The following is a 13,357-nucleotide window of genomic DNA, read 5'->3' on the forward strand; positions in this document are numbered from 1 at the left end:
AGCCCTCTTACACAATCACCTTCAGCACCGGCTTCTTATCTTCCGGAAGCGAATCCATGAGAGAAGTAAGCCTGGAGTAATTCTCGAAATTATGGTTCGCTAGATGTGCTGCATAATTTGCCATTCTCAACAGCAGGGTGGAGGAGGAGCATACCTTTCTGCCAAACAGCTCTAGCTTCTTGGCATCTCTGTCCGTACCCCCCGCTTTGTACTGGGAAGTCTTTGATCTCTGCTGAGACGATTCTACCACCAATGAATTTGGTTGTGGGTGACTAAAAAGGAACTCCATGCCCTCCGCTGGGACAAAGTATTTCTTATCCGCTCTCTTGTTCGTAGGTGGAGCACAAGACGGGGTCTGCCATATGGTTGTGGCTGACTCCATGATGGCTTCATCGAGTGGGATAGCGATTTTGGATGAAGCCGGGGGGTCTCAGATTTTTGAGAAGTTTGTGATGCTTCTCCTGTACCTCTGCTGTTTGGATGCCCTGCGTGAAAGCCACCCTTTTAAACAGCTCCTGAAACTGTTTGAGGTCGTCCGGTGGAGCAACGTCCCCAGGGGCCGTAGCCTCGTCGGGGGAGAACAAGGAGGAACCACAAGGGTAAGCCTCCCTTGAACTCTCAGGTTCTTGCGGTCGATGGTACACCCGCTCGCTGGAGGCTTGCGAAGGAAAGTCTCGGGGTTCCAAAATCAACTCCCCTTGAGACAACTGTGTTTCCGTCCCCGTCCGAGAGTGTCTGCGGGGATATTGGACGGTCGGGGGGGACCTGCCCCTAGGTGTATGCCTGGGGTGTCTGTGCCCAGCATGGTAAGAGCGACCATGGCAGCACGGGCACGGTTCCTGGGATGGAGACCTGGACCACTCTCGAGGTGCGTACCCCCGGTGTCTGGGAGAGCAAGATCTCCGCGATGATTCAGACAGTGGTGAAACTGGTTTGTGATAGTACTCCAAGGGATCCAATCCCAGAAAAGGCAAAGGTGGCCCAAGCCATGGTGACGTTGGTTGGAGGAACGGAGAAGGAGGCTCTGGGTAGGCTGGACGAGACCCATGTCCTCTGGGTGGCGTGCGCAGCATAAGGGGAGGGCTTGTTGAGAGTAGCATTGCAGCCCTGTCCGGAGAAGGGCTGCGGTGCCGGGTTTTTGCTCTTGCCTTACCCCTCCCCTGCGGGGCTGGCACCGCCCCCTCCCGTGCCAGGGACATCGGCCCCACTGTCAGCGCCGCGCTTGGCACGCTCAGCTGCGGTGCCGCGCGGATAACGTCCTCCGGTGCCTGCAGGCTGCGTGCCTGTTGGCCCTGCACCGCTGGCGCCGTGGGGGTCGGTGCCGCTTGTGGCGGTGCCGCCGGTTCCGGCGCTTGCCTGGCCGCCACTCTGGGAGCTGCATGTGCCGGCTGTTTAGTAATCAGAGGCTCAGCCTCTGCCACGTGCGCTGCTGCACTGCCGCTTGTTTGGATCTGCGGCTGGGGGCTGTGTGCTACGCCCGTCCCGCTCGCTGTGACTGCCGGCAGGGATCGGGCTGGAGAGAGCTTCCTCCGTTTCTGCACCGAGGGAGTGAGAGAAGCCGCCTTCCTTTTATGGAGACCAGGGGGTCCCTCCGATTGAGGCCTCACCGGCATGTCGGGCTGGAGGGCCTTATCAAACAACAGCATTTTCAGCCGCATTTCTCTGTCTTTTCTGGCCCTGACTGTGAGCTTTGCACAATGGGAACACTTCTGGGTAACGTGTGATTCCCCCAGGCACCTAATGCATTGACTATGCCCATCGGAGGCCAGCATAACTTCATGGGAGGACTCACACTTTTTGAATGCTGAAGAGGACATCGCGGTGAGTCTTTGAGTTGTTAATAGGGTACTTAGCACTCGATTTGTGCCTGTTCCCCTTTCGTGGACTGCAGCCCGCCGCGGCCGGAGGCCTACTGGCCTTCACGTTCCCTTGTCTTCTCCGCTCCTCTCTCTCTTTACTAAATCTTTTTTTTTTTAATATATATATTTTTGTCCTTTCTTCTTTTTGTCCTTTTTTTTTTTTTGCAAGAAAAAAACCAACAGTTTACACTAAAAGAACTCTAACTAAGCTGACTCTGGCTGTAGCCTGAGCGGATTCTGTCTGCAGCCGATGGCGGCTGAGAAGGAACTGGCGGGGACTGGATCGCGCACGTGGCTGGGTACGCGCAAGGGAGCGGTGCGTGCCGGCGCATGCACGGTCTGGGAGAAACTGCTGGAAAGTTTCCGATCTGTGGCGCCAGGGCGAGCCCGACACCTATTGTGGAGCACCCACGGGGACACTTGTAGAAGAACAAATACTTATCTGTAACTCTTACCCTTCCCCCAAAACTACCAGAAGCTATGTTTGAAAAGAAAAAAAAAAAAAACTGGAGAGACATAACTACAGCTTATCATAATAACTACAACAATAGCATTATCTAGTAGAAACAAAATGCGAACATCAATTAAAATATAACTGATATAAAAAATAACTGATTGCAAAACAAGTGCAGGGTTTTTTTTTTTTTACTTAAACTGAGAGATTAAATATTATCAAGCTATTGTGAGAATTTCTATCATTTAAGTGTCTTTAGTTCCTGAGGGACCTTACACACAGCTTATACACAGTTAACTACTCAAAAGTGTAATAAAAATGCTGAATTTAAGAACAGATATGCAATCTTCCTGGACCACATGCACTTGCATGTACACACTACAATTTAATCTTTTAGTACATTATCAAATAATTTCTCAAATATCAAACTTTTTTCCTATAATCTTAGATAAGTGTAGCATTTTCTATTATCTACTATTCGGTACTTGATGGAAAAAAACAAAATCCATAATAAAGCTTTGCTTCCCACAATTCACACCTTATAACTATGGTATCTGAATGAAAGAGCATTCTTCTCTCTCTCAGTACAATATATAATGGAGATACATGTCTCCTAGGACTGGAAGGGACCTTGGAAGGTCATCTAGTCCAGTCTCCTGTCCTCTTGGCAGGACCAAGCACCATCCCTGACATCTATTTGCCCCAATGCCCAAACCACTGAGCTACCCCTCCCCTGCTGTAGGTATGTTTCCATGTATGCATGTAAAGTATTATGCATCCGTCACTTACAAGGCTGGCAAGAAATGCTAAAAAAAGTATTCTAAGTGCTATGTATGCATTTAGTACAATTTTCAAATCCTCATAACTCAGCTAATTCACAACCAGGTGTTCATACATTATTGTAATGGGCATCATATAAAGTTCAGAATAGAATAGCAATCAAATCGGTTCTCACCAGAAAATTCAGTCAGATTTTAATTTTCCTCAGCTATCTTGGCACTAGAGCTATTAAAAATACACTTAAGAATTCCCTTTTATGATGAGGAAAAATGTTTTCTCTCGACATTTTCCTCATATTCAAAGAAGGTCAAACTGAGCTATAATTAACTATGGTATTTCCTTACTGTTGGGTGTTTAACTCTGAACCTTTAACACTGCATTAAATGTAATCTTGTCTACATTCAATCTTCCAAAGTTTTTTTTTAGAAGAACAGGGTATTAAAGGGATATACAAACTAGAAGACCTTCTGTCATCAAGAGTTTCAATCTCCAGTGCCTTGATTAATGGACTTTGTAAAAGTCTGCTTTGCTCTGGATTAATAAATTTCCAGTTTCCCTTAACTTGCTGCCATATAATCCCAATCATCCAGAAGTTTCAGTGAAACAAGCAGATAAAGTGAATCAGCAAAATCAGAAGTCTGCACTCAGAGACAACTCTCTAGATTAGGAAAGGACAGCTAGCTTTTCAAAAGCTCTCCACCCCTGAGGCCACTTCTAGTTTCAAGAGCTTTATTTTTTTTCAGTGAAAAAAGTGCCCACGTACCTAAAGGTTGAAAAGTAATTTTGAGCTGGCCGTACCAAGTGTACCGGAGCTTCTTCAGTTCTTCGGAATCATGAAGTGGGAAGATCTGAACTAGGATACCATTAGTCAGCAATCTTCTGACTAAAACAAAATAGGAATAACTACGGTTACTTTGGACCTGCAAAGGCATAGTATAGTTGGAACGCTTGCATTCAAATACTTTCCCAATGAGACAAATCAACCAAGTATATTATCTAAAGCAGTGGTCTCCATGATCACTTTTTGAATTTAAATGCAACCCAAGATCTATACTGCCCCTGCCCTGAAGCCCTGCCCTGCTCATTCCATTCCCTCCTCCCTCTATTGCTTGCCTTCACACACACCCATTCACTTTAACCAGACTGGGGCAGGGGGTGGGGTGTGGGCTCTGAGCTGGGCACAAGAGGTTCGGAGTGGTGGAGGAGCCTCCAGGCTGAGCCTGGGGAAGAGGGTTGTGGTGCAAGATGGGGTCACAGGAACAAGCAAACAAACATACATTTATTCAGGAAAGAAAGGAGCACTAAGTAGAAAATATGGTGGAAGTAAATTATTATAAAATGGTTCATAAAACTTGAACTTGGCTCTATACTTAATAGTTACCGTCCTACTTACTCAAGTAAGTTTCCACCCTGCCCCACAAAAAAAACACAGTATATGGAAGAGCTAGTTGGCTTCAGAGGAACCAGCATCCAATTTTTCCTGATAACATCTCTGCTACCCAAGACATCTCTTAAATAAAAAACATATAGGCTGTGGCTACACTAGCCTCCTTCTTCGAAGGGGGCATGTTAATCAGCCTGAGCAAGGAATAATAATGCAGCACCTTATTAGGCTAATTCTCGCTGCAGCAACTTCGAAGTTGCAAACTTTGAAGACCCAGCATTCTGTGTAGCTGTGGGCACTTTGAAGTATCCACGCAACTTTGAAGTGCCCTTACTTGCAAAAAATTTTGGGAGTAAGGGCACTTCAAAGGTGCATAAGTACTTTGAGGTGCCCGCAGCTACATGGCATGCTGGTGCTTTGAAGTCTGCAACTTCAAAGTTGCCGCAGTCAGAAATATCCTAATGAGGTGCTGCATGTTAATCACAGCACTTTATTATTATTCCCTTCTCAGGCTGATTACCATGCCCCCCCGCTTTGAAGAAGAGAACTAGTGTATACACAGCCACAGAGTGCCTTTCCTCACACTCTGGCATATTAAAACAAACTTCTGTCTTTACTCTGGGGAGGGTGAGCTGCTGTTTTAATGTTCCTTTTTTAAATCTCCAAGCCGGTGTGATTGCTTGCAGCTGCCTCTGATGACTTTTCACTTAAAATCTTGGGATGGAGCAAGGCTAGACAATGGAGCCTTCCATTACATTACAAGCTGCAGAGAGCAGCCACCTAGGGCCGATCAGGGTTGCATAAAAGAAGCTGAAGAACAGATCAGTCTCAAGTCCTGCTTGAAACTGGAGGAAAGAGGACTGCGTTCCTAGCTGGGTGAAAGAGCAGCAGGACCATGTAAAGCTCCCTGTGGCAAGGGACTAGTGAAGCAGTCACTCCTAGCTAACTACTGGGTTGAGAAAGGATGGAGAGCAGGGAGATCCACAAGAAGACAGCATCTCCAAGGGCGGATCCCCTTGGCTTTGACCCATGCCAGGGGCCAGGACAAGTTAGAGACTGTGTATGTCAGAAGGTTGTTGGTATATTTCACTTGTAGTGTGAGACTCAGCCAAAAACCACTGACCAGGATCACCATAAACTGAAAGACTGCTGACACACCCAATCAGAAGGGGGTGCTTGTGAGTGGTGAGGGCCACACCATTACAAATCCATTACTCCTTACAGACAACTGTGAAAATTTGACATTTGCTTCCCAGCTCTATCATCTATCATTTAAATATCCATTTATCTTTTCAGCAGGCAACCAGTTGAAGTTTATTACAAAAACAAAGAAATCTTCTTTACACTACTTTAGTTTTTAAAGATGAAGACGTATAAAGATATTGTGGAGTTCTTTTAACTTTTGAAGTACACAGGAAATTCAGAACACCCCCTTTACCATACATATTCACAACAAGCAAAATGTTACACCAATATTAGTGCAAGTAATCAATTAAGGATACCATAAACTAAATCACTTACTAATTGATTTTCCTGGATATAGCTTTGCCTGAGGGTACCCAGGAATCATTCTTTCATCTCTGGCTCTCAAATTTTCAAGTTCATGCTTGATGATGTACTGACACTCGGCCACTGTCAGGAAATCATGATTGTCCTCTAAATCAGAAACAAAATGGTTCATAATGTGCTTGCTTTAGGATACCAAACGAACCAACAAATCTAATGAAGATGATTGCTTATGACAATGGAGACGAAAATAGGCCCCTAAACCACTAAGTTTAGAGAATAAATACCATAGACCAATAATATTCACTCATACATTTGCGAGAGAAGATTCCTGCTTCCTAAAAGCTTCCATTGATAAGAAACACATTTCAGCTATTGCATATTAATCTGACTACCTACATGACTTGAGACCACAAAAAGGGAGAACATTACCCACTTGCAATTATGCTTCTTTGAAGATATAATTCTGAAAATATTCTCAGTCCCAGGCTTCAGCACCTCAATGAAAGACAGGCAGGATTTCTTGGTTCTGACACAATTTTGACCTCTCACAATATAAGTTGTATGTCACAACACAAGAAGGCCCAACAGCAACTATATCACACAAATCCCTGTTGGACACACATACTTTGCACAGCACATGAATATAACAGAATGATAAACCACATCAAAATTAGTAATCACGACCAAAGTAATGTGAAAATAAAAAAACAAAACTATAAGGGAGTTGAGAGGGAATCCTGTTGGTAACGTATCTTCAGAGAAGCAGAATTACAAATAACTTTATCTTCTTTTCAGATACCATCCAACTGTTTTTTTTTTAATTTATCTTAATGCGAAGTAGGTAACCTTTAATTTTGAAGTAGGTAACTTCTTTGCTAGCATAGTCTAAACAGGGTACTTGGAGCACAACACTTAAAAGCACTTTATAGTAAACACCCTCATAGTCCAGACTGTGGCACTATGTAGACCAGCCCTAAAAACAATGGGCATTGCTCTAACAGAAGAACAAAAAAAAATTGCAATGACACAATTCACAAAACTAGTCCCAGAAGTAAGGACAAGATTTTAAAATATTACCTAATACGGCCATTACAAGACTTAGTAAGCTTATGCATGCCATAAATTTCTACATACTGACAACCACGTGCTTTATGTTTCACTTGATATGATCCAGACAAACTAATTAATGATCTTTCTCTGTATCTTGGTGAGACAGGTGCACGAATAGTTGGTTTGAGGCTTAATCCAGACAAGATTTAGGCAATATTAGGTATCTGAAGGAAGCAGCTGGAGAGTATGGTGAAAAATATCTACCTTTTTGATTGAGGATCTACATTCCTCAATTTTGTGGTTGGGATTGCAATCTAGAAGTCTAATAGGATTCCCAGCTGCTACTGGAATTAACTAGCAACAATCACCAGCTCGGTTTCTTACTATTTATTTACAGCAGAATCTTCTGCAACATTTCTTTTGGATAAGGATCTCATGACTACTGCCCATCCCTTTGTCCCCCAGAATTAGAAATGAACTCTACATTGGGCTACTCCTTAAAACAGCCCATATTTAGTGGGAAGCAGCAGCCTAGCAGATAAATGGAGAATCTTGGCATAAGCACATGAAATTTGTGTTTGACAATTAGGGATGTAAAATCCTGTTTAATTAGTTAACTGGTTAAACATTAACTTTAACTGGCTAACTGATTAAATAGGGGGACAGTCAGAGGGGTAGGCTGCTCCAGCCGGACTGGAGGGCCCTCCACCCATGACACTCCTCAGGGCCATTGTGAACTAATGGGGCTCCAGCCTGGCGGGAGCACTCCCCACTTCCCCGACAGCGTTTTTACAGTGGGCAGGGGGCTGTTCCAACCATTAAAGGTTGACTGTAACCAGTAAGCCTTAGCCATTTAGAGTAAGGCTTACTGGTTAACTGTTAACATCCCTATTCAAAATCTACTCTAGCTGGCTGTGAATTTCCAGCTGAAATTTAAGGAACACATTTTTATTTTAAAGACCTACTTATCTGAGGGACAGTCTTTTTTTTCCAATTCGTTAATGCCACAGCTGAGATCAGCAAAAGAGCTCAAGCTACAGCCTTTGTGGTATAAATGAAAAGGCACTCCTGGAAGAGCACTCCCTGTGACAACTCAGCATCTCTGAGATTCACTTCCTGCCTTACTCTGAAATAACAAACTGGATGACCTTCAGGGCATTTCACAAGGATCATCTTTTTTCAGGGGCATTTGAAAATAAAGAGTGGTATTAACTACAAGAATGCAGAACTGCTGCACTTTGGATGTCTTTTTTTACATGACCTCAAATGACACCTACAACATACAGACAAACATCCTTTTTAGCATCTCTATAAATCTAAATAAACACATACACCTACAAGACAAGCAGCAGTGGCTACCTTGCCTCTGATCAAGAAGCCTTAGCATAATCTTCCAAATTCAGGACAGGCAGACCATAAAAGGAAATGCATTGGGACAACTATTTGAACATGGTCTTCTTAGCAACAGCATTGTCCAGCACACTAGTGCCAACTCATGCAAAAAATTAACTGATGTTTTAAGGGCTTCAGTCAGGAACCTCAGGAGCCTTTAAACACACTAAAAGTGAGGCCCTTCTCTATTTTTTCTGTGTTAAAAGGCTCCTGAGGTTTCTGACTGAAGCCCTTAAAACATCAGTTAATTTTTTGCGTGATTTGGCAAAAAAACGTTGACAAGAGCACAGGCCAGTTTAAGATGGAACTCTGACACTTCCTTGCAAAGCAGAAATTCTGACAAATCTTGTACTAAGGCACTCAGACCCCTACGAAAGAATAATTGCAGACGGCATCCTTAGAGCAACACAGTTTTTGGTAGTGTCCACAGTGCCCAAACACAAAGGAAAGAATGTACCTTTCCTGATCCTCTCCCAATCTAAAGAATACAAACATGAAATTTATCATTTCCCATGCTAGTGACCAAATACATAATAGATACGCAAACATAATGAAGCAATATAGCCCCATTTTATCTAGTTAATTAAGATGTGGTTAACCTCAAATTTTACTTTTCACAGGTTTTTAAATCAGAAATGGGGGCAATTATATTAATACATACAGGATTAACACTTCCTAAGAAATTTAAGGTCTTTGTTAACTTTATTATAAATTTTCTTACCAATAATTAACAGATATATCACACCAAAAAGCATCAAGTAAAAATACAGACACGCTGCAAGACTGTGAGAGTCACCCATAGATCAGTAATACAGACTAATTCCACAACAAAATCAGAAGGGTCAAAGGTCAAAGAGATTGCAGAGACAGAAGTTTATTCCACCTACTTCCGTTAGCTTTTACTGTTACAAGAAACAGAAAGACAATACAATATTTGACTACTTAAGCTGTGTGCTTATTTATTTATTATCTTTTACCCCATTTTTAAATAATGCAGGAATAGTTCTAAAATGCTTAAAGGCACATCATCACCTGCAAAATCTTTGAAGGTGTTTCTGCTGCTGTATGCAAAGCTTCTCATTGAGTTATCATTACATTCTTTTACCAATCCAACAGTTTCAGCTCCCAGAAGCAACCTTAAGGGAGAGGCTCCCACAAGATATAAATTTTGGTTTCCATCCATTTTTCCTCCATTTTCTTTTACCAACGGCTTAATCAACAGCTGGGCACCTTTAAAGAAAAGTAACATAAAGGAACACATAAAAGGCAAATATTAAACATTATTATAATACTTATCACCCATTCAGTCCAAATTCTGTGAAGTGCTGAGAACCCATAGTTCTCATCACAAAGACAATATGGGTGAGGTAGTATCTTTCATTGGACCAATTCTTGTTGAAGAGAGAGAGAAACAAGCTTGCAAGCTAGGAAAAGGTGGCATGTAGATTTTCAATCTGTTTTCCCTGTACCATATACGTTTAACAGAAACCCAATTGCTTTAAAATGGTATAATGTTATTTTTACGTATTGCAGAGCAAATAGCCACAATTGGTCATGGGTCAAAAGGTACCTTACGAAAGTCAAATATACATGTCATCTTTCCTAGAAATACAGAAAATAAATATTTTATATCATACCTAAAATCCTGTGAATATGAATACTTTCAACTTGTAACTTTAATGAAGAGCTATGACTATGCTATTGTATAACTTTTTAACTTCAAAACAGATTTCTATTCCAAAAAAAGACATGGAAATAATTACAGCAGCATCCAGAAGCTTTAACTTAAACCTTGCTTTAATTTAAAAATAGTTATAAAATAAAGCTAAGTAAAAATTACTTAGTCCCACATTTTTTCACTGATTTTTATTTGCAAAATACATCATTTTTAGCCACTGCTTGGAGGATTCTGTGGTTTGCCATATCCTCAACCTATGTATAAGTTAATAAGCTAATATGATGAGCACATCATAAAAATGTCAAGAACTCATGAAAGGCAAGAGGTCCATCTGACCTGTTGGATTATTGAAGAAAAGGAGGAAGTGATCCCTCTCCAACAGTATATTTAAGTAGAAGATTTATGCAGCATTGCTCAGGTCCTTAACTCAAATAATTGCTATTTTTCTTTCATTTAAGTCACTGCTTCACTGTTGGGCTGGGGACTGGGGGTTCAGTATGTAAACTGCCCCAGTGAGAGAGGAGCCGGCCCTCTCTCTCGGCAGCAGTTTGGGGTCAGGTGAGAAGTGCCTGCAGCTGCAGTGGGCACAGCTCAGGAAGGGGTGCATGTACCCTAACTGGAGGGCAGACACACACACAAATGTTCTGAAATATATGATAGCTGTCTCTTTCTCCATCACTGCCCCCTGCTGCCCCAATGTAGATGTCCCAGTCCCCATCTCTGCCCCTTGCTGCCCCCCAATACAATATACTTGTCCGTGCTAGCAGAGCCTCCCTTTTCTGTTTTATGAGAAACAATTGCATCCCATTGTCCCAACACAATAAATTCCTTACCTTGCTTAAGTTATATAAGGAGACCTCTTATCAAATTTGGTGCTCCTAGTGCTTACCGTTTAGGAGGAATTCTCGCACAAACCTACAGGCTTTCTAAAATGTATAATAGATTAAAAAGTTTCTCTTTGGTTTGGGTTTTCTTTTCAAAAAGGAAGTACAATCACTGGAGTTTTTCAAGATGAATTATCCCTATGTGTATTCCACTTACAGGTGTACACAGGCCCAAATCAGGGTTTTGTTTTGTTTTTTTTAAGCAGTGTCTGTTTGGTTCACACACGTGATCTAAATGTCCTTGTGCCCACCCAGAGGGTATAAAAGACAATGCAGTACCAAACACCACTCCAGTTCCCTCTGTACTGAAGTTCCCAGAGAGCACAGGAGGAATCCAGTTGAGAGAGTAAGCAAAGCATGTCATGAAATACATACTGGGACAAGAAGTCTCAGAGAACTTTGGTTACTGTGCATAATATATAGAGATATATCTATCTCACAGAATTGGAAGGGCCCTTCAGAGGTCATTAAGTCCAGCCCCTGCCCTATTGGCAGGATCAAGCACCATCCCTGACATTTTTTTTTAATGTATTTGCCCCAGATCCCTAAATGGCCCCCTCCAGGATTGAGCTAACAATCCTGGGTTCAGGAGGCCAGTGCCCAACCCACTGAGCTATCCCTCCCCTCCGTCTGAGTACTTGTCCCTGTGTGTATTCCACACTAAGTGATTCTCAAGCTGCCATCTAACTGTGGTGGTGCATGTTTGGAGTCCTGTTTAAGACAGAATGAACAACTACACCACCAAAGGAAATATCTGAGGAATATGCCTACAGGAAAGCACAGTGTCTCACAAACATATATACAGTAGAATCCTGAGACATGTGCACTCAAGTTGCGCATATCTTGGGTTAATGCGACTCTGAGTGATGGGGAGCTGGTGCTTGGCTCCAGGCTGCCTGTAACTCAGGGGAACTGGGAAAATGACCAGCGCAGCAGTGCTGGTCAGATTCCTGGCTCCTGCTCATAGCAAGCAGCCCGGAGCCAGGTGCCAGCTCCCCACCACTCAGAGGAGCAGAAAAACTGACCTGCGCTGCTGCACTGCTCAATTTCCTGGCTCCTGTGATTGATGGGTAGCCAGGAGCCAAGGCCAGTTCCCCACCACTCACAGGAATGGGGAAACTCACCAGCACTGCTGCGCTGGTCAGTTTCCTGGCTCCCCTGGGTGACATGAAATTTGACTTATGCTGGGTTCCACAAGAATGCAACCTCCACTTAAGTCAGAGTCTACTGTACATATATATATATGCCTACTGCAAAACATAGTGTACCATAAACATATTTATATATAAATATAAACATATATACACAACTCCATGTGACAGCCTTACAGGTGTCACTTATGACAATTTTCAGATAAGTCATCACAGTTATTTGAGTCTTTGTTGAAGGAGAAACTGGAGAAACTAATATAACTAATTGGCTGGAGAAACTAATATAAACTATTTCATAGCACAGAGTAGTACAACCCAAAATCCACTTTGATAATTCTGTGTGGACCCCTTCATTCATTCAGCAAACAAAATTAATAATTTTGGGGTCCTATAGAACAGTTTCATTCCCTGGACGTAGACTAACACCCATCTAAAGTATGCAACTTGACTCAATCATAATGAGTGGGGTGGAGGTGGATAAAATATAAGTAAAATGTATAAACTGATTCAGGGGGAACCTGGACACTATTTAGGGTACTAAAAGAAATTTTGTCTCAATAAAAGACATGGTGAGGGGAGGGAAGATCAGCCATGATAGATCCTGACTCTCCCACTCTTCCCACAAAAGGAACTACTACAGACAAGAAGTTTTCATGGGCAGATGTGGAGAAAACTGTGAAGCCAAGGGTTCATACATACCTGTCAAACCATTATTAAGGTCTCATATTAGGCTAGGTCCTACCACAAATAGAAATACTACCATTAAACCTCTCAGGAACTCTCATTAAACCTCTCAGGAACCTAGTTAGGGAAGGGTGGAAAAACACCGGAGAACTATCCATGGAAATGGAAGCCACTAATAGCTGCTAGATGTACCCCAGAAAGCTGAGTAAGAAAACTTGAGAACACCTGCTAAAACACAGTCTTCATTGTCTGTGTGTCTATGGCAGTGTGCCCTCTATTTTTTCCCCACCACCTGAGCAGAAAGAATTTTATTAGGTGCACCAATATTGAGGTGAAGTGTGACACATCACCTCCATATTGATGAATGTAATAAAATTCATGTGGTGTGGATACAGCCAAGAGATTCTGAATGCAGAAGGGGGCTCAGGCCTGAGGCAAAGGATTGAGGTGCAGGAATGTTAAGGTTCCAGCTGGGGGTACAAACTCTGGATGGCAGCTGGGGATGAGGGCTCTTGGCTGGGACAGAGGGTTA

At 42.7% G+C, this 13,357-nt stretch overlaps 1 protein-coding gene across 2 annotated transcripts in view; it reads right to left on the reverse strand.

The window, feature by feature from the left end:
* The window catches only part of ANO10 (anoctamin 10), a 258,510-nt gene that overhangs the window by 234,000 nt on the left and 11,153 nt on the right, over positions 1–13,357 (reverse strand). For both annotated transcript variants that reach the window (XM_074988327.1, XM_074988326.1), the window contains exons 3-5: positions 9,461–9,658; positions 5,999–6,133; positions 3,857–3,976 (exon numbers count right to left, since the gene is read on the reverse strand). In XM_074988327.1, the coding sequence (XP_074844428.1) occupies positions 3,857–3,976; positions 5,999–6,133; positions 9,461–9,658 (453 nt within the window). The remainder of the gene's footprint in view (positions 1–3,856; positions 3,977–5,998; positions 6,134–9,460; positions 9,659–13,357) is intronic.

The sequence above is a fragment of the Carettochelys insculpta genome, chromosome 2 (assembly GCF_033958435.1).
Source record: "Carettochelys insculpta isolate YL-2023 chromosome 2, ASM3395843v1, whole genome shotgun sequence".
Lineage (NCBI taxonomy): Eukaryota > Metazoa > Chordata > Testudines > Carettochelyidae > Carettochelys > Carettochelys insculpta.